Source organism: Lutra lutra, chromosome 3 (assembly GCF_902655055.1).
Source record: "Lutra lutra chromosome 3, mLutLut1.2, whole genome shotgun sequence".
NCBI lineage: Eukaryota > Metazoa > Chordata > Mammalia > Carnivora > Mustelidae > Lutra > Lutra lutra.
This window is the reverse complement of record NC_062280.1, coordinates 133,411,379-133,433,723: the sequence shown is the minus strand read 5'-3', so window position 1 is coordinate 133,433,723 and position 22,345 is coordinate 133,411,379. Positions and strand designations below refer to the sequence as shown.

The 22,345-nt window shown below is 38.5% G+C and overlaps 2 protein-coding genes across 9 annotated transcripts in view; one reads left to right on the top strand and one right to left on the bottom strand.

Moving 5' to 3' along the window:
• The window catches only part of SMAD9 (SMAD family member 9), an 81,835-nt gene extending 77,146 nt beyond the window's left edge, over positions 1-4,689 (top strand). For all 8 annotated transcript variants that reach the window (XM_047723210.1, XM_047723212.1, XM_047723214.1 and 5 more), the window contains one exon: positions 1,137-4,689. In XM_047723210.1, coding sequence (XP_047579166.1) covers positions 1,137-1,280 — 144 coding nt within the window. In that variant the 3' untranslated portion in view covers positions 1,281-4,689. The remainder of the gene's footprint in view (positions 1-1,136) is intronic.
• Positions 4,690-14,025: 9,336 nt separating this feature from the next.
• On the bottom strand, positions 14,026-22,309 carry RFXAP (regulatory factor X associated protein; the record flags this gene model as incomplete). The annotated part of the gene is made up of 3 exons (XM_047722055.1): positions 14,026-14,721; positions 16,819-16,926; positions 21,671-22,309. Coding segments are annotated over 3 exons (858 nt in total), but the record flags the coding sequence as incomplete, so codon positions are not given.
• Between the last annotated feature and the right edge of the window lie 36 nt (positions 22,310-22,345).

The window sequence follows — 22,345 nt, the reverse complement described above, 5'->3', positions numbered from 1 at the left end:
CTACTGCTGAACCTAATAATACAGTGTATGTTAACTAAATTGAATTTAAAGAATTTTTTTTTTAAGGATTTTATTTATTTGACAGACAGAGATCACAAGTAGGCAGAGAGGCAGGCAGAGAAAGAGAGGAGGAAGCAGGCTCCCCGCTGAACAGAGTCCGATGCGGGGCTCGATCCCAGGACTCCGGGACCATGACCCGAGCCAAAGGCAGAGGCTTTAACCCACTGAGCCACCCAGGTGCCCCATAAATAAAGAATTTTTAAAAAGAAGATTATCATTCACAAACAGACTGGGGAGTAGGTGTTGGAGTTTTTAGGGAAAAGGAGCAGGAGTGAGCAGACATTTGGGGTGCGGGGAGGAGTGGCAGAGCACAGTGACTCGGGGACAGTCATTCCATTGCAGGTAGCATCAAGAGGGGCACTTGAGGCTTGTGCTCACGAATGTAAAGTGTTGGTCAGGCAGCATGGTTGTGTTGAAATCCGATTTTTTAAGAACTACAGATAGTCACTGTTCCCAATAACAGTGATGTGTGATGTCTCTTATTTTTAAAATAACTTGTCACTGATGTATAATGTACAGAGAATAAAGATAGGCAAATTTATTTTTTATTTATTTTTACTGTCTCTTCTGTGAATGGTAATAAATGGGAAATTGCCAAAAGTGAGCCTAAAAGAGAGAGAGGAGAAAACAAGCTTGTAAACCAACCCTGAATAATCAAGAACACCCTCACTTCTGTCTTTACACCTTTGAGATCCAGTCACTGGTCTGTAGTGAGCATCCGTTTTGTGCAAAACACTGTCTTCAGCAGGAAGGGGTTGAACATAAAGTCAGGCCCCTTCCCTTGTGGAAGAGAGATGATTTGCCAGTGTCTCCGATGTGCCTAGAGACCAGACCACTCTAGGTCCGTGTGTTGAGCTGTGAGCCCAGAGGGAATCCTTTGATTTGGACTCCTCTTCGGGTGTCTGGTTGATGCACAAATTGTCCTGTGCTTACATGAAGGTGGAGGGCACGCTCTCCCCAGGTCTCAGGAGCTGCTCTGGCGCGTGGGCTCTATGTGCACTGATGCCTGTCTCTCTCCTCTAGAGGCTGACTGAAAGTCTGCCGCCATCACTCTGAGCTCTGTTCTTGCTTTCCAGGGCTGGGGAGCTGAGTATCATCGCCAGGATGTCACGAGTACTCCCTGCTGGATTGAGATTCATCTTCATGGACCACTGCAGTGGTTGGACAAAGTTCTGACTCAGATGGGCTCTCCACATAACCCGATTTCTTCAGTGTCTTAACAGCCGGTCATGTCTTAATCCACAGTTCTGTAGAGTAAATGCTATTGCAGGCAGTGGCTTAGATACCATTTCAGATTTGCAACTAACTGAAGTTTCTAAGTACATAATGTAAATACATATAATATATACTCTTCATTTTTTTTTTATCACCAGTTAATTTGCACTAGAATTTCTAGTTAACCTGATGCTGAGGCCGGCATGACGTGATTAGGAAAGCAGGTTTTTCATGCCAATGCTATAATAAGAAGCAGCTTCTTTTGTGGGAGGAAAAGCAACCGTGTCGATAGAATTTGAAAAATGTTGGCAGAAAAAAAGTCAGCGTTAGTCAGCCATGTCATTATAAGGTATGTTGTGTGGCCTATCAGAAAAATATCGAAACTGTATCTTACAATTTGGGGTACGAGCAGCACCAGAGCAAGTAACGCTTTCAGACACAAGAAAGCAATCAAACCCATAGCATTTAAACAATCTCACTTTTAGTGCTATTGGCAAGAAGGGGGACAAGAAAACACCAAGCTTGTAAAATTAGTTATGTAAGATAAGTCACGTAAATTATTTCCCAAGTTGAAATACCTATAGCTGAACTATGGTGCTGATATTAATGGTACATTTGAAACAAATTTAAACTGTGATTGGAAAAGAGACTGTGAAGCTGGGAGTCATGTTGCCTCATGATCCACCACTATTAAGAAGAAAATAATGAGTCTAATACATGGGAATATTCATATGAAAATGGCATGAAATGAGCTCTATTCCCAAATTGCAAAGTAAGACCAGAACTTAGTCCAAGAATCACTCAGGAAGACTCTTGCTTTCCACATTGGAAATCGGGCCCCTGTTTTCCTGGTTATTCCACTCAAGCAGTCTGGCAGACATCTGAGTCTGCCCAGTGAGCTAGAGGACTTTGTGTGTAAATTCTAGGTGGGGAAGAAGCAGTAAAGGAAGAGGGTTGGACGAAAGCATTGGATGTTTTCTCACACCTTCTCACATTCCCATTAGAAGACTCCGTGGCGAGGGCACTCCTTTTGCCTACATGTTGGCACATACTATTTACAGATGACTAAAACGGTGGTGAAGCCTTTGAGAGAATCTGGACATATTGCTGGAGTCACATTTATGGGTTACGTAACTTGGTGTCTCGATCTGCTGGTCACGGCTGTTAGCCTCTTACAAAGCTGAAGCCTCGTACCTGGAAATAACTTCCCCAATAGAATAATAATTTCATAACCCCTGTAATTTCTGGGGAACAGTGGTACTGAAGAAAGGGACATTTAAAAAAATATATATATGGTATTAAAAACCTGTTCTTATTTACTCTCAGATGATAAAGAGAGGAGAGGAAAATTCCCCACATTTCTAGGTACTTTCATATAAAATATATATATATATATATATATATATATATATATATATATATAAAATTCCCACCCACTAAACACTGCATTGCTTCAAAAAATATTTCACACCCTCTTAAAAATGTATAATTTGAGAAGGTAATTATGCTTGTAACAGACGGTACTTCAGTAATCCAAGAGGTTTCTTCATTTATGCATTCTGTCAACTCTTTTTAGCTTTAGTGCACACAATAGTTGCTTCTCATTAATCGTATTCAAGGTAGAAATGATCCTGTGAAAAAGATATGCAAGTGAGCTCCTACTGTCACCTCTTGTAAGAACTAGTGTTATCTAATAGAAACTTTCATATATGCAATAGAAAACAGTACATTCTACGTTAAAACTAGGTGGTCCATTTAGTGTTTAGAAAACCCCGTAGTTCCTTGGTTCAACAACTATGTATTGTGCCCCTGTATGGGCTGGGTACAGTGTTGGGTAACTGTGGAATCAGATGCAAACCAGAAGCAGCCCCAGGCTCTGGAGCTAAGAGTCTGTTAGTAAACCTGTGTAGACATCTTCATGTTTCAGAACTTTTAAAACACAACAAAACCTATGATCTTTCCTTTGCTCAGAAAGATATAGCTCATTTCTTAATTATTTCTGTTTTGAAACTTAGTTCCCTTCTCTTCTGAGCAATCAGGTAAGAGATGAAATCTTCCTTGGAGAAATGCTACTTTTCTTCCGTGCCCCAAAGTTGTTTGTTTTCTCCCCTGACTTCCCTGTTTTCCAGGTTTTTCCCTTTTCCGCTTTTCTTGGAAAAGGCATTAATACAGTGAGTCTTCCTCACATGAGTACAGCTCTGTGAGAGCGTAAGGACACATGATTTTTCTCAAGAGAGCTAACATAGCTTTTTTGATCTCTTCACAAATACTCACTCATCCTCTGGTAGCGATAACCTTATACCTTTGCAGAATTAATCATAACTGGTTGCTTATAAATTACATTAAGAAAGTTAAGTAACCTGGATGGCCATGCAGGTTTGGTAAAACCAGAACAAAATATTCCAGGAAGCCTGTGCTCATCCTTTGAAAAACAAATGATTAAAGTGGTACATTTGCATCATCACTGGTCCTGTCTCTCCAAAAGTCCATATTCGGATAGGAGTGAAATTCAGAAAAGTTAACCCTTCGGTCACTGTAACTAGTCACCTTCTCATCAGCCTTTGAACGTTTTTGCTGTCAGGAATTGTCCAAAGTTGTAATGTAGCATTTTTTTTTTCAGACTTCCACATTTGCTCATGTAGCATTCATTCCTTGAGATGGACAGTCCCCCCAAAAATGTAATAGCATTCTTTTAGAGGATAACTAGCGAAGTGGACATGCTAAGCCATTTAAAGGCACCAACAACGCCACACATTTTTAAGGTTGCCTTGGACAAGGGTCGTGCAGTAGAGAACAATGTTTTGGCCTGCTCTGGAGACCCAGAATATTTACTGTTGTTGTTCAAGCTTGTTTTCTATTCTTTTCCTGTTTAAAAATTGAGATATGAGAAGTTTGTTTTAGTTAGATGGTATTTTTACTATCTCCCAGTGTTTTGGAACTGTAAAGATGGCATTTTTCAAGTTACCTTTTTTATTTTTATTTTTTTTTTATATTCAGTATAAATCAGGAAATGTTGAACAACAAAATAGCACTAGCACTTAGAATCCCTTTTTCATTTTCTTCTAAGGGATTAAATGCAACAACAAAAACATTTTGTAAACATCACTGGCTAGACTTTAAGCACTTGTTTAATTTTGAGTGTGTCCTGAGTATTTGGATATATGTATTCAACAACTAAAGCAAACTATAACGTGCATTCCAAATTTGTCTTCCCCTGTTATGATTTTAGCAGTTGAACCGTATGACAAGACTGGAGGATCCTGACATATGTTCAAATTAATGTAACACAAACCAACAAGAAACTATTTCTATTTAAGTAATGCTTTTGTTGATCATATCTAGGCTTCAATTATCCTTCAAATGCACACTTATACTGTTATGTGATTGTTTATAATAAACAATACTGTACCTATATGGTTCTGGCTCATTTTTCCCTACAAACATTATAGAAAGGTCACTGCATATGGATTTTAGGTGATCTTAAACCATCTTATTTTGAAAATGAGATGCTTTTAAAATCCAATATGCTATAGAGAAATTAAGTAATGATTTTCAATTAAACATCTTGGTGTCCCCAGCATTAAGTATAGAATCTTGGAGATACTTTGTGGTAATTTCAGAGAGGATATCATATAAGCTTTTTTTCTGGATAATGGTAAATATTAAGTGATATTGTGATATAAAGGAAAGAACAATTTTATTATTGTAAACATCTGTTCGTTGTACATATATATTATGTATCAGGAAAGGTGCTAAAGATGACTCATGAGGAAAAAATAAAATAAAATCCAGGAGGAAATTCTCAATTCCCCCCATTTTCTTCTAGTCTTAAAATGGAGGGGGAAAATATGTCAATATTTCAAGAAAGCTTAGCCTTCCCATTAAACTTGATCAAAGTTTTCCTTTTTTTATCATTTTAAGAAATGCACCCTTTATTCAAAGAGGTATTTGTGGACTTCAAAACTGTAAATGTATGAAAGGCTGTTGTGATTCAGATGTAGGCAGGGATTAGGAGACCTCCCATTTCAGCTGTGAGTTTATGGAGAACCATGATTCCATCTTGTCTGCTTTTGCATCTTCTTGCCTCTAATATTTGGTATTGGCACTTCAAACACTAACTATACAGATTGTTTTTAATATATCATGGCATAGACATACAAGACAGTCTTTAAACATTGACTTATCTTTGAGAAGGGATATTTTCATCCTAGAAACCTGTGCATATTCTTTTATCAGATGGTTCTTATACGTCAGCCACTGTAGATGCAATGAGAGATAACAGTTTCTGCCTTTAAAGGAATTTACAAGTTTGTGGAGGAAGATGAACGAGTATGCCAGCAAAGGTCAGTGCACTGTTGGTTGTGGCAGCTTGCTGGGGGAACAAACAGCAACATCTCCATCAGGCCCTGGGTGGGTAGCTGGTAAGGCTTCTGGGCCAATCCAACTTTCTTCCTCCCCATCATTTCCCTTAGCAAGTCACCCAAGACCCTCCTAAGCCAGGTTGGATGCCTGCTCTCTGTGCTGCTATCATATTTGTGCTCATCAATGGTCAGTTATTAATTCCTGCACCACACCGTTTTACTTGTCCAACTGTCTACAAACTGGGAGCTCTTGAAGGACAAGGATTGTATCTGTTCATGTTTATCATTTTCCAGCTATTGTTTAGAAAGGCATTTGGGATTCACATTGTAAAAGCAGAAATGATATTTGTTTCCAGTTCCTCTTTTTAAAAATCAGCAATTATTTCATCTCTCCTCTTTTTAAAAAATATTTTATTTATTTATTTATTTATTTATTTATTTGAGAGACAGAGCACAGGCTAGAGAGAGCGAGCACGAGCAGGGGGCACAGGGTAGAGGGAGAACCGGACTTCCTGCTGAGCAGGGAGCCCAACGTTATTGGGCTCCATCCCAGAACCCTGGGATCATGACCTAAGCCAAAGACAGATGCTTAATTGACTGAGCCACCGAGGCTCCCCTCATTTCTCTTTGAAATAAAATAATTGCAAGCCTCCAATTGCATGTCCAGTGACCTTGCTCTACTGGTGGGGTAAGAGAAGAATGCATATGATTTGGTTTGGAAATAGTTACTCAGCTGCCTGCAGTAGCAAAGAAAGGTAGCTTTGACAGTTAAACAGATATCATTGTTTTTAGTCCAAGCACTTATTTTCAAAATGTGAATTTCAGTAAAGATTAGAAAGAAGCATAAGGAATTCTGATGGGGCAACCAGGAGTTGCAACTGCTCAGCTCCAACCTTACCTGCGAAAGCAGCTGTAAACAGTATGCACACAGTGAGTGTGGCTGGGCTCCTGTAAATGTAAAATGTGAATTTCAGTATTTTTCACATGTCCGAAAACATGTTCCTTTTGATTTTCATCAACCATTTAAAAATGTAAAAACTATTTTTATTATTTTTTAAAGATTTTATTTAGTTATTTGACAGAGAGAGATCACAAGTAGGCAGAGAGGCAGGCAGAGAGGAAGGGAAGCAGGCCCCCCGCTGAGCAGAGAGCCCGATGCGGGACTCAATCCCAGGGCCCTGAGATCATGACCTGAGCCGAAGGCAGCGGCTTAACCCACTGAGCTACCCAGGCACATGTAAAAACTATTTTTAGCCTGCGGCAGAACAGAAACAGGCTGTGGGTCAGTTTCGGCCTGGGGCAGGGTGTCCTACTTTGCCAAGTCTTACTTGGATGACTGAGAGGCCACCCTGTGTGTTCCAGTCACAGCTGTGCTCCCTCTGAATGCAGCCTCCTGAGACACCCCAAGCCCGATCACCAGAACCCCTCAGCTGAACTCAGCCAACCCACAGCATGTGAACACGACAACAGAAAGGTGGTTATTTTAAGCCATCATGCTTTGAGGTGGTGTGTTGGATGACTGAAACGGCATTCCTCACCATTGTTCTTATGTTGGGAATATTGATGAGACCTTGTCTTTGATTCAAAAGGTGAGAGTAGCTGCTTCTCACCACATTCGGGCATGCCTGTCTGAAAGCACCTCCCATGTATTCCTGTGTGGTTGCTATTCTGGTTTTGATGAGTATTCAGACTCAAGGTGATTTGCCAGTTCATTAGCTACATAGGAGATCTCTGTTCAAAATACTTGTGTCTCTCTCCTAGACTACGTGGGAATGCTTGCTATTTTGGTTGTTAGATCAGTTCCTGCTTCCAATTATTAATAGCAGAGGTGAGCTATTCCATTTCACACCGAGGGTACAGTGTAGACAGAAAAGTAGCACTGGTTTCTGAGGACACTGCTGGTCCTGTGTTGCTGTGTTGGCACAGTCACAGCATCTGACCTTCACCTTGCATCTAGTGGAGTTCAGGCCCAAGTGCTTATTGGTCAGAAAGCACCCAGCCTTCCTCTCCAAAGTGAGCACGTGAGAGTTGCTCCACATGCCTCAGTTTTAAGTTCTCGTACTGGTTTAGAATAGGCAATGCCCATCCTGGCCAGGGGCTATAGTCATTTTCCAACTGCAGACAAAGCCAGAAGTGTTCAAGAAATGAAATACTGGATGGACTTTATGCCCTATTTACAGGCAGCAAATGTCTGGGACTAGTGAGTAAAGGACAGTTTCGACTGTTGCTGCATGAATGATAAACAGAAGAGACACAGGAAACCCGGTAACATATTGTTTCGATGTAAGGAAGAGAAAAGAGTACTTGGATATGAGAGGAATGTTTGGTTTTTCTCAGGTACATTCCTGGACACAAGGGTCCACTCACTAACACAAATGGCAAGGTGTTCATGCCATGAAGCCTATTTTATTTAAAAAATATATATATTTATTTAGAGAGTGTGAGTGCAAGCAGGGGGAGGAGCAGAGGGAGAGGGAGGAGAGGGAAGACTCAAAGCCAACTCCATGCTGAGTACAGAGCTGGACACCCGGCTCCATCTCACAACCCTGAGATCATGGCCTGAGTGGAAACCAAGAGTAGGTTGTTTAAGCGACTGAGCCACCCAGCCCCCCCTTCGTGAAAGTCTCTTCTAGAAAGAAAAGATCAGCTTTGTAAATATAATAGGAGCCTAGAAAAAAGGATCGCTGAGTACTACCCTGCTGAAAGCAAACCTGAGTTTTCATAGTAGCAGACAACTTTTGATGATCTCAGAAAAATACTGATAGTTCTCTAAGACTCAGACTCCTTCACTTTCTGTAGGAATAGTGCTGTCCCAGTTACAATTCCCTCATAGATGAGTCTGTTCAACATGATGAGGAAATTCAGGTATGTATGTGTATTTTTATATAATTATAATAAGTAGTAATACATTTTTGTGCAAATGCTTAATATTAATATAACACTACTAATATATCCTGTTATTAGATCTTCAAAGGCAACTGGTATAAAATCTTATTAGTGCTGACTGTGGTTCCAATTTGAGGACAGTAAATGATACAAGGTACTATCATAAGAGAGGAAAACAAAATTTCACTAGTCATAACTTCTGGTTGTTTTACAAATCTTAAGAAAGCCTGCATGTGGGGCACCTGGGTGGCTCAGTAGGTTGAAGCCTCTGCCTTCGGCTTGGGTCATGATCCCAGGGTCCTGGGATCAAGCCCCGCATCAGGCTCTCTGCTCTGCGGGGAGCCTGCTTCCTCCTCTCTCTCTGCCTGCCTCTCTGCCTGCTTGTGATCTCTGTCTGTCAAATAAATAAATAAATAAATAATCTTAAAAAAAAAAAAAGAAAGAAAGAAAGCCTGCATGTATTTCTGTATCACTGGGGTAAAGCTATGAAGATGGAAGATTTCTTTCTTTTGCTGCAGTATACAATAACAAAAACCATTCGTCTCTAATGCTTTCGAACGTTACAAATGATTATTTGGAGGGCAAGTAATAAATGTTGGGCTGATAGAGGAAAGTAGTCCATGTCCTGAGTAGGAGATGAGATCAACTTCTCTAATTATTAAACAGTTCAAATAGCTTCACTAAAATAGTTTTAAGAGAAATTTGTTAACTTTAAACTCAATAAAATCATTTTAATCAGACCTTTTTCTATAGTGGGGCAGTTCAGCCCGTTTTAAAATAAATTGTTACCTTTTTAAAAAAATAGTTGTCTGAACACAAGTAAATGTTATGTGCCATTCAACAGCACCTGTTGTCATGATTATAATATTTATTTTCATAGCTAAAGAAAATGAGAAGCTGAAGGAGTCACAATGATAAAAAAAGAATATGAAATTTTCCATGTCAGTTAGTTACACAAAAGAAATTAGGACCATTTGGCAATACCTGCACTAATTATGTTTTCTAATTCTAGACAAAGTAACAGCACATTATAAATCAACAATCATTTGAAAGATCCCAAATTGGATTTTTTAAACCAACACTGGAAACCCGAAAGCCACAAAAGAAATGTCATATATGTTGAAATCTACAAAAACTAAAACCTTGTATGGCAAAAATACCACAAAAGAAGTAGATAGGCAAATTTTAGATTTGGGGAAATATGAACAAAAATGACAGATTTGGGGCACCTGCATGGGTGGCTCAGTTGGTTAAGTTTCTGCCTTTGGCTCAGGTCATGATCCCAGGGTCCTGGGATGGAGCCTCACATTAGGCTCCCTGCTCAGAAGGGAGACTGCTTCTCCCTCTGCTCCTCCCCGCTTCTCCCTCTGCTCCTCCCCTTCTCCCTCTGCTCCTCCCCTCATTCTCTCTCTCTCTCAGATAAATAAAACCTTTTGAAAAAAAGACAGGCTTAATTTTTATAATATGCACCAGACTTTTGCACATTGGGTAGAAAAAGGGAGCCTAAATATATGACTAGGTGATTCACAGAAGAGCAAATCTAAATAACAAGCATATATGAAGAGATACTCAAGTTTTCCACTATTCAGAGAAATGCTAATAAATGTAACAATTAGCAGTACATATCTATCAAGGAAGAGTTAAAAAAAGAACAGTAATTCTTGTTGGCAAAGATAGGAGGAAAAGAAATTCTCCATTGCTGCTAGTAGACATTTGCAGTGATACTTTTGGGGAGAAAGAAATGTAGTATCTGAAGAAAGCACATATCTATATATTTCCCTCCATCTAGCAATCCCAATTATGAAAATCTATTCCAAGGCCATTGAACCGCCAGTGCACACCAGTACATAAGGATACACTACAGGGAGGAGGCATTGTTCATAGTGGCAGGAAACTGGACACCAAGTGAATGGCATCAACAGTGGAATGATTGAATGTGATGACACATTCCTATCATGAGATGCTCTGCAGCCATCTAAAGGAATGAATCAGAGCCACAGAAGTGATTTGGGGGGACTTCTGAGTACTGGAGCATAAAAAAGTAATATGCTGACATGTATAATATGCCCACATTTTTATGTAACTGAAAGTTGCTATATGTGTATATATGTGTGTTTAAGATTCACAAAACAGTAAAAATAAGGAAGAATACATGCTAGGTTGTTGACATGGGTTATCTAGAAGGTGAGCAGTGCATGAAAGACTGATGGTGGGGAACCAAAAAATTAAACAAAAGGGAGAACCTAAACCAGAAATCCTCAGTACACGCATTAGGATTACATTGATATATTTATATAAAATTATATGCGTGTGCATACAGAAACTTGAAAAAATTTAGCATATATTTAAGTGCCTACCGTGTTTGAAACTAGGTACTTGGAAGTGTTAGCTCCTAATTTAGCAGCAACACTCTACTGTGGGCAGAGCATCATTTCTGGAGACAAGATTTAATTCAAGTCTTGGCTCTGCATCCCACAGTTAGACCTGTTTTACAAGTCACTTCTCTTGAGTTTTTTTCCTCATCCAAAAACAGGGACAATACTTGCCATATTTTGAGGTTCAAATGAATTAGTATATGAAAGTACTTTCTAAAGTAATATAATTAGGGTGTAAGTAATATTTGTCTTTTATCATATTCCAAAACTCAAGGGTTAGTGTACAAAGGCTCTATGTATTTATGATAGTACTTCCACTGTCAAATGTGAAGTTCATGCTCAAACTGCACAGGCCTCACCATGATTACGTACACAGCTCACACGATGTACAACAGTGTGCAGTGAGTAACTTAAAAGTCCTGGATTTGAAGCCAGCTGGTTTTGCAATCTTGAGCAAGTGACAACCTCTGCAAGCTTGCTTCTGCATCTACACAATAACCATTGTGCGTACACCATGGGATTGTCGGAAGAGTAAGTAGCCAGAATTGTTTTCAAAAATTATAAAATGCTAGAAAATTGGTATCATTCTGTCATGCTGTCTTTAGATTATAATCTACTTTCTTCATGCACCTCTATGAGGGAAGTTTACATTTGGGCCTCAGAATGGATGGCAGGAAACTCCAGGGGGAAACTGCACTATAAGTAAGTGCTAAATATATGGAAATGAAGATTTATTAGTAAAAACATTTCTTCCTATAAACTGCAATAGAAAGCACCTAGCTTGAAAGCATTGGTACAGCTATTTAAAACTATAGTAATCATGGGGCACCTGGGTGGCTCAGTGGGTTAAAGCCTCTGCCTTCAGCTCGGGTCATGATCCCGGGGTCCTGGGATCAAGCCCCGCATCAGGCTCTCTGCTCAGCGGGGAGCCTGCTTCCCTCTCTCTGCCTGCCTCTCCGCCTACTTGTGATCTCTCTCTCTCTGCCAAATAAATAAATAAAATCTTTAAAAAAAAAAACTATAGTAATCATATCCAGAACTATGAGAGATAATAATAAATTAATAAACCACTAAAATTGGGGGTCATTTGTTAGGCAGCAATAACTATATAGCTAGGTCTATCAGTTACCTGCTCTCCAGAATGCTGTGTAACAAAGGACCCCCAAACACTGTGGTTTATAATCCTAAACAGCTATTACTGCTCACAAGTCTACAGATCAGTTGGATGGTTCTGCAAGTCTGGGCTAGGTCTGGTTGATTTGGCCTGGGGTCAAATGCATTTGCAGTCAGCTGGCAGGGTGGCTGGGGGCGAGCTCGTGGAGCACAGCCTCACTCACATGTCCAGCTGTTCACCATGGCAGCGGAGTAGGGCTCTAAAACAACAAATAGAAGGGTTCAAAGTCTTGGAAATCTACTCAAAGCTGGCATATATTATTTCTTCTGCATTCTATTGGCTAACACAAGTCACAAGGCCAGTCCTTCAGATTTAAGGGATAGAGGAATAAAGTCAACTTCTGGGTGGGAGAAGCGTCAGTTATATTTCACAGGTCTGGAGTACATGAAGGGATAAACAAGTGGGGACACACTGTAGTAAATCTACCCCAAATAAGTAAAAACCGTACTGTTTTATTAATGAGCTGTCTGTAAGCATATACTGAGATAGATGTTTATTTATACATAAATTCAATCCCTCTTATTTTAATTCAGCATTCTGGCCTATTACTTTCCCCTCCTTTCCTATCCCTCTTATTCCACTTGAAAGATAAGCTGGTTTCTTTTCTTTTTTCTTTTTTTTAACTTTTGTTTATTTATTTGATAGAGCAAGCGAGCACAAGCAGGGGAAGGGGCAGAGGGAGAAACAGACTCCCCTCTGAGCAGGAAGCACCATGTGAGACTTGATTCCAGGACCCTGAGATCACAACCTGAACCAAAGGCAGATGCTTAACCAACTGAGTCACACAGGTGCCCCTTATTTTTCCTTTTTTTTCACTATAAAGTTTAACTTAACACTGTAGGGATTCAATAAAGGCTCCAAAACCATGAGTAAGAGAACTAATAGTTAATAACAAGTATAAGTGAATTCCTCTGCATCCAGAATGAAAAAACTAAAGAACAGAATAAGTGAATCAGACAACTGAAAGGTCTACAATGGACTTTAATGAATAGTTTTGGTAAAATCTGTTTTTGCACAGATACACAGGTACAAAACACCTAAAATATAAAAAGATTCTCTCCTTAAGTACTTCTTAGAACAGCCACGACTAAGGTTAACTCGATATACATTTCAGGGCTTAAAACCCAAGAAATGAACACATTTTTGCACAGTTACACCTAAGAGACATAAATTTATTATCTAACATTGGAAATACTCTCTTGACATTTGATTTGTTATTCTTATTGGTAGGTTTGCCTTTTAAGTTTTCCTAGGAGACAACACAAGAAAAAAAGTATCTACCCAGATTACCCATCATCATTCTTTTGAACATTACTTTAGGAATAACACGATATTAAATTAGCTCAATTTTGAAAAACATTGACAAAATGCTGAAGTGTTATTCTTACTTTCAGAATCTCTTTTTGAAAAGGAAATTAATATTAAAAAATTGGTTTTGCCCTGACATTGGTGGAATGAGATACACCTATGCTGTTTACAAATTCAACACACAAGTCTGCTTTAAAACAGAAAGCACATTTTGAAGGGGGGGGGGTGGGAGGTTGGGGGCACCAGGTGGTGGGTATTGTAGAGGGCACAGATTGCATGGAGCACTGGGTGTGGTGCAAAAATAATGAATACTGTTATGCTGAAAAAATAAAAATTTAAAAAAAAAAAAAGAAAAACAAAAGGGAAATCATCCCTAGCTGGCTATATTACATGAAAAAAAAATAAAATAAAAGAGAAAACACTAATAGGTAAAATGAAATGAGAAGCCAACTTTAGGAGATGCTTTCATTCCAGTGTACTTAGTTAACCCCCTCCTAGGTTTTACCAGCACATCTCTGAAAAGGAATGCACATCCTAATTTCATAGATAATTAACAATGATCATTTTTCTTATACATTTAAAATATGCTTACCTCTTTGACAGCTCCAGTCTTAACTGTAAAGAAAAAGTTATTTCAAGAACCCAATTTTAGGTGCTCCAACGACATTTTATCATCACAAGTAGTATCACAACTATCAGTGTTTCTTAAAAGGAGGATTACTGACATTGTGGGTGAGATAATTATTGTGAAAGGCCATTCCAGACACTGTAGAACATTTAGGATTCCTGACCCATTCACTAAATACCAGGAGTTTTTAAGATCATTGTGACAATTAAAAACATATCCATCCATTTCTGACTGCCCCTTGATAAGACCACTGAACTAAATGATCAAAAATTAGTATCTATTAGCTTTGTGACTTCCACAGAAAGTAACTGCTTCATTACCTTCAGTAACAATGACTGAAGAGGAATACTTTGTTTAAAAAAAAAAATCGTAATTTAATGTTATTTTGGAAAGATAAGCTGTTTCTCCAAATTCATGGTAATCTGAAAGGATTAGATGCACAAAGGGCAATACTTACTTATCCCAAAATGCACACATATATTTACAGGAAAATGACTGTTTATGTTTTACTGGCGTATCTAATCCCATTTATCTTTAGTATAAAAATATGTCCATCTTCTACAACAAAATAAAAAAACATGTGGATCTTCTTGGTAAATTCCTTCACACTGATGTTCCTGGAAACTGCTGCTGTCTTTGCTCCAAAACTTGCTGATTTAATAGTTGTTGCTGTTTCTGTAAAAACTGCACCACTTCTGGACTTCTTAGTAATGACTTGAAAAGAAAAAGGAAAAAAATATATTTATTAGCACTATTCTTATGGGAGTAGATTGTCTTCATGCTATAAAATTACTCTGATGTCTCTACACAAGGCACAATATGCTTACAAAACAAAATGTGCCTGACCTGAATTCACACTTGCACCTGATGCACTGCATTAAACTGCAAACTAAGAATAATAAAATTCGATGTCATATATCAAAATACTAAAATCTACAGTAATGGGTGAAGCCTAATCTTATCGGTGACTGTGTACACAAAGGAAATGAAATGCTTTATGTTATGCCAGCATATATACTATCTATGAAACATAAGAGCAAACAGCCAAGAAGAGCACTGGTCCAAGGTCACAGTAAGAAAAACAAGGGGCCACGTGTGAAAATGGCAATTAGATGCCAGGTTGGAAATCCATGTAAGGATTCAATTTCTCCACTAGCCTACTGAGTCTTTCTGAAGAAATTAAAAAGAATGTGTGTGTGTACAGGTATTAATGAAAGTAGTATTAGCATATTACAAAAATTTCAGAAAAGGCAGAATATGACTGATCTAATACAGTTTTGTATACCTACCATTTTTAAATATAGTCATATAACAAATATAGTTAGTGTGCTTTTACTTAAATAAAATACTTCTATAAATTGATGAGGGAAAAAAACTTTGGATCCCCAAAATTAAAAAAGATAAACCGAGCAAGGTGGAAACACTATCATTAAACACTGATTTTAAAACTCAACATTAGAACGCAGTACATTTTCTAATTATTTCTTTAAAACTTATTTATTATACTTCAATAAAAAATTGTTTGTAAAGATGTACCAATATCCTATTAAGTAAATGCACAATAATCTACTCCACTATTATCAAACTGTTGAACATTTAGGTGGTTTTAACTACTATTTTACTATTTGTGATAATTACATTTCTGGCAAGATCTTCATGCTTAACTTTAGCCATATATAGGGTTTATTTCCTGCTGAGACTCCTGATACCACTGCCCAACTGCTTTCTAGGTCTGATATATACATAATACCACCAATAGAATGAGAGTGCCCATTTCATGAAACCCCCAACATCACTGTGATGTCTTTTAAATAGTTTTCATTTGTTGTATTGTTAATTATGATTTTTACTGATACTGAATACCTTTTCATATCACTTCATGGTAGCATTTCTGCTTTTATTCCTGCTTATACTTTTGCAATGTAGTGAAGCCAACATTTTTTCCTCATCAATTTCTATGAATATTTTGTAAACTAAAAATGTCAACCATCTTAACCATAGTGTCTTATATGTGCTGCAAATATTTTTCCAATATGTTAGTTTGAAGTTTGCATTTTTTTTCTTAAAGATTTTATTTATGACAGAGAGAGAGCAACAGAGGGAACACATGCACAGGGGAGCTGTAGCAGGAGAAGCAGGCTCCCTACTGAGCAGGGAGCCCGATATGAGGCTCTATCCCAGCATCCTGGAATCGTGACCTGAGCAGAAGGCATACGCCCAAAACAACTGAGCCTCCCAGGTGCTGCCTGAAGTTTGCATTTTTATCACCATTTTTGACTACAGCATTCATTACTTCATACTTCTACTTCTTTTCAGCTAGAAAAAGATTTTTAAGATTAAGTCTCAATTGTATTTTTTTTTCCTTTATCAAGAATTTAGTTTGATGTATAGTGATATGATGAGCTAAATTCTCTTTTTGTCTTCAAATTATCACCCAATTATTTCCATGTTTATTGAAAAATCTCTGCTTTTCTGATTGAATTCTGATGTCTTCTAGCAAATGTATAATAGAAATCCCTATTAAATGTTGGTCTCATTCTATTTCCATACTACTAATGCATTCTTCCACAAACCACAGAATTCAGTACAAAGTCTGCTTTAAAGCCCCATTTTGCTCAGATATTTAAGGTTTAGTTAATGAAGATAAAGGATTAAAGGTTTGTTTTGGGAAAGCATTATGAGATTCCAGGGTGTACTGGTAAAGGAACAATTCATTCTGATGACCAGTTGAGCAAGTTTTAAAATCTCAAAAATCTAAATAACTCTAACAACTTCTGATAATAAATTTGTAAGTACTTTACAGATACTTACCAGTCTTTTTTGATTTAACACTTGTTCTAAAAGAGTAGGTCTTGCAGGACGATCCCCAAAGGTTCCTGTTCTTTGTTTAACAATGGAGAGTATGTTATCTGTACTTTCCTGGGATAAATGATAAAAATGCAAATAGGATTAACAGTTCGCATAATATAATAATCCATGATCGTACGCTTTTAATGATGTAATGAATGAGTCCTCAGCGTCTCTTCCTTCTTGCCCCTTTCCTGTGAAACTTTGGGAAAAGCCCTCATTAAATCACCGAGAAGATGTTGGCAGTTAATTTTATAGAACACTCTTCACTCCCACCCCTCTACAATTTCTTTAACCTCAGATCTCCAGTCTCTTGAAGGTCTCAAAATCAAAAATGGGGTAGAGGTGGGAGGAGCAAAGAGTTACCTGTGAGCTGTTTTCAGTATTACAAAAAAATGCCAAGTGGAAATTGAACATTCTGTTCAGATAAAGCTATCCAGGCCAAAATAGTCTGCCTCTTTTGGATAGAATATATACTCAAAGGCAATTTACCTATTGCTAGAGACATTGATAGTTTTTTATCCAGTTAACAACAACAATTAAATGGGCAGAAGCAGTAAAATATTAAAGAAGCAACTGATGGACAAGGCTTTCAAAATTTGTAAGTCACTAGGAGAAAAATGACAAACTGGCTTTGAAAACACTGGAAAGCACTGGTATAAATAATCTCCTACCACTGGTATAGACAAAATAGCTAGATCCTAAAATGAAAACCATACTCTGAGATATCCTTACCCAAATAAACTCAGTAAGCCCTACCTGCCGAATATGTATCCCTAGTTCCTTGACAGTATCTTAAAAACTCACAATTTTCCTGGCATAACTAAATACTGGAGTTAACTGAGATATATTCTGACTCTTATAAAACCACGATACAATACTGATCACATCCAAAAATGATGACTAAGCAAATATAAAATTATAAATGTTTTACATAAACCCATGCTATATGTAAATTTACTCTTCTCTCTTTGCTCTTCATTTAGGTGATTACTGAAGCTGTTTCCTTCTCTTGACCTCTCTCTACTGGCCTCTGAGTTCTGTTAGAATAGCCACTATCTCTCTTTCATTATGGGAAGTTTATCAACCCGATGTGACAAAAATGTTCAATCCCTAAACATTTTGGGCCGCAAAATGTAAAAAAACAAAAACAAAAACAAAACCAAAACTATAAAAAGAGCATTCTCATAACCCAAAGAAAACAAAAATAATTTCTTCTTCTCTTTCCACAGGATTAACTATGTGTGGCACTATTTCATATTTATATGCACAAGAAGTGGAATCATGAAACTGACTTGATGGCAGAGTACCCTATATTCTCACAACCCCAAACAAAGTACTACTCAGATTAGCAATGTGAATGTTACAAAATCACGAAAACTTGTAGTAGAAATAACCTTGAGTGAGCTAGTCCAAACTTCTACAATGTTGAGGTTCCCTTTTTAAAAATTTTCAACACCTTTTCCCTTTTCAAAAAATTTCAACACCTTTTGTCCTAAGGAGTTTACCAACTTTTGAGGCATCCTGTTTAGTTTTAAATAAGTCCAACATTTAGGTAAACTTTTATTTCGACTGAGCTGAAATACATATCTCTTGTGATTTTTACTTAAATGTCCTACTTACATAGAGCTACGCAAAATAAACCTACTGCTTCTTCCAAATGATACCCTTCTAAGGATATTTATGGGTATTGATCACTCCCATAAGTCTATTCTTTTATCCCTAGTTCCTTATGTTTCTCTCCTATAGCATAATTTTTATTTTTTTAATTTTTAAAAAATTTTTTAAAGATTTAATTTATTTATCTGACAGAGATCACAGGTAGGCAGAGAGGCAAGCAGAGAGAGAGGATGAAGCAGGCTCCCCGCTGAGCAGAGAGCCCAATGCGGGGCTCGATCCCAGGACCCTGGGATCACGACCCAAGCCGAAGGCAGAGGCTTTAACCCACTGAGCCACCCAGGCGCCCCTATAGCATAATTTTTAGATGCATGACTAAATGTCATATACATTTGTTCCTTATTTAACTTGATTTATGTAAATGATTTTAAATACCTTAATTTCTAATCTTGCTTTTAGATTACTACAAAAGACCCCTATTACCACTCATCAGTCCTACTATAATGATCTCCTAAATAATCTCTAAATCTCTAGGCCTCAACTTTAATCCACCCATTAGAGTCCCTGTTACTTTCTAATTAGAAACGTCGTTTGAAGACCCCAAACCCAAATCCCATAGTCTGACATTCAATACCATACAAAAACTGGCTTCAAATTATCTTTCCAAATTTATTTTCCATGAATTTTTCAGATAAATATTCTTTCGTTAGAATGGTCCCCTTGCTTCTTCCCAAAGTGTTTTCTGTATTCACACTTCCCTTCCTTTACTAAGATGTGTTTCTCTTTATTTTATCTACCAAAACTTGAGGGAAGCAATATAGAGTGGGGATAGAATGAAGGCTCTAGAATCAGACTGCTTGGGTTTGAATACTTGTTGGCTGTATGACCTAGGCTAAGTTACTTAATCTCTCTGTGCCTTAGTTTCCACACGTGTAAAATATAGCATCTGTGTAGCACTGTGTAGGGTGTGAGACTCCAGGCCTGGCACATAAGAAACTTAGCTGATTAAGCTTAAAGTATTAGCCACACTTTCTGGTGTCTACTGAATTATATTTTCTCTGCAAAACCTTTCCAGAGTATCTCAGCCGGTAAGGATCTATCCTCCTCTCCGCTAGTAAAGTAAAACTATATAGTTCGCCCTTATTATATCCTGATGGTAACTGTTGGTTATTTTCTTTACACTCAGTTGGACAAAGATAAAGACTTACAGATCTTGGTATCTCCTCAGAACTGGCAAAGTGTCCCCATTACATAAGACAATGGTATGGCAGGGTATTAATTTTTGTTTATAGCAGTTATTTCTATTCATGCAAATTATTTTAGAATAGGAAAATTATTAAGGTTCTTTTTGTGGGAGGTAGAGGGGGAGACTTAATTCAGTATCTATTTGCCTTTTATACATTCTCCTTAAACAGTAGATGTAAAAGCTAGACAGTTAAAAGAAGGTAGCTATAGATAAAATACTTCTTTCTTGAAAAGAAGTATATCATTTTCTCTCTCTGTATTCTGAAGTGAATTTGGAATGTATAGAGGGCAAACATGACTCTTACCAACTTTCATTTTGTAATAAGTGAGATGTTTATTTCCATAATTACTTATAATCCAAGATTTGGTAAAATATATTTTACAAGGATGTGTATACAGATTTTAAGCCACAGGGGTCCTTAACTTTGTAATGTGTATGCAAAATTAAATACCTACCTGTATGTATTTTTCTAGGAAAAGAGTTCATTAGGTTTCATCAGATTCTCAAATAAGTCCTTTAACACTAAACAGATTAAGATTCAATGGGATAAAAGGGAAAGAGAAGTCACTCAGACCCTAATCAGTAGGTGATGCTGATTACTATAGATTAGTATAATAATACTAATCTATAGTAATTACTATAGGTACTATAGTCATGCTGAATACTATAGATTTTAAAAATATTTAGGACTTCATATTTGTAAGCAATTCCAAAGTCTAAAATTTTAGCAATGAGGCAGCTGTTCAAGTACAGCAAAAACTAAGAAAAAAAAAATTTTTTTAAAAGAGTTTTAGAATATATCCTAGGATAGCTTTCAGTTTAAAAAATTTTCTGTATCGTTTTTAACAAAATTCAATTTTTCAATGAAAATGTATAGAGGGATTATAGCTTTTATTAGAAGGAGTAAAGCACACAGGATGAAATATCCGCTTATCTATAACAACTTCAAAGTGTAGCATTAATAATGACCATAATAATGGCTAAGGTTTACTGACTTACTATCTGCTAGACACTGTGTGAACACTCAATATGGAATATCTCACATATTCACTGCAGCATTATGAACCAGGTACCATTTTAATACCCATTCTACAGAGGAAGAAGCTGGGCTTAAAACAGTTTAATAACCTGTTCAAGGCCACACACAGCAAATGATGGAATGGAGATTTGTGGCCGGAAGTCCAACACCAAAGCACTGGCTTTAACCTTCAACACAGTCCAAAGCAAACACTCCAAAAATCTTCCTGAGAATTACACCCCTTTATGATTCCATTTTCTTTTCTAGGAGCACTAAGAAAAGGGCTAATGAGAACAGGGATACTGAGAATAAGGTATTAAGTACAGGTTACTAAGCATGGGAGTACTGAGAACAAGTCTATTAAGTATAAGGCTACTGAGAATAGAATTACTGAGAACAGAGTACAAAGAATAAGATTAACAGAGAACAGGACACTAAGGACAGAGTACTATTAAACACAGGGGTGCTAGGAGCAGCTTACTAAGAATAGGCATACTGATAACAGTAAGCTGTGAATAGAGAGGGTAATAAAGGTAATAAAAGGAAGAGATCACCTTCTCCAAAGTACAATTTCATCTAGGTTCCTAAGTCTCTTGGCCTGCTTCTTTAGCGATGAACCAGACCAATCACCTACTATCTGTCCTTCCAGCCCATATCCCAGATCTTTGAAATGACAGATCTGCTGATGTATCACATCATTTCCATTTACATTCATTCATCTATCACAAGGATGCAACAGAACTGTTAAGGCTTTGCACATGTGCGTATAAACTTTAATTTAGGACAAGCACTCACTAACTCTCAACCACAAGTCCAGCCCCAGCAACCTGGCCCATCTGGGAGCCGGTGGGTAGTGCTGGAAATGCGCTTCGCCTAAGAGTGGAGTTTTTTCTAACCACCTCCCTCTGCCCAAGACCCCATCTAAGGTCTGATACCTCCAGTCTGACGTTTCCCGTGCTGCCAGGCTGGGCGGACCCACTACAGTTAAGGGCCTGGTCACTTTTCTTCTTTTTGTATTTGTCCTTATACATCTTGTTGCGGTGTTTCTTGCACATCCAAGGCTTCCGTTGCTTGGCCACCTGGCTCGTGGTCTCGCTGCAGCCCTCGAAGGTGCAGGTCTTGCTCATGCTGCCCCCGCCGCTGCTCCGTCTCCGGGCTCCCCCGCTGCCACCCTCGCCGCCAGAGTGGGTCTCCTCATCCTCCAGATCCTCCAAACTAGCGGTGCTTTCGCCTCCTCCTGGGGCGTCGGAAGTGTCCAGCAGGTCGGCTTCGTCCTCCCCTGCCTCCTCCTCGCCAGTCCCCGCCACTTCGCACAGGTACCTAATGGACTTGCCTGCACCGGCGCCGTCCCCCAGGGCCGGAGCTTGCCTCAGGACGCCCTCGGCCGCAGAGTCGTCCTGCCCTCCGCAGGGGTGCATCACCAGCAGAGTAAACTGCGAGGCCTGGGCCGGGACGGGGGCCGGAGCCAGGGCCTGGCCCAGAGCAGGGTCCGGAGCCCCGGGGCGGAGCGCGCCGCTGGCAGCGCCCGGCCCCGCACCCTCGACAACACCCTGCACCTCCGTGCTGCTGACACCTTATGGGGGTCCACGACCCCAGCCCTTCAGCACCTG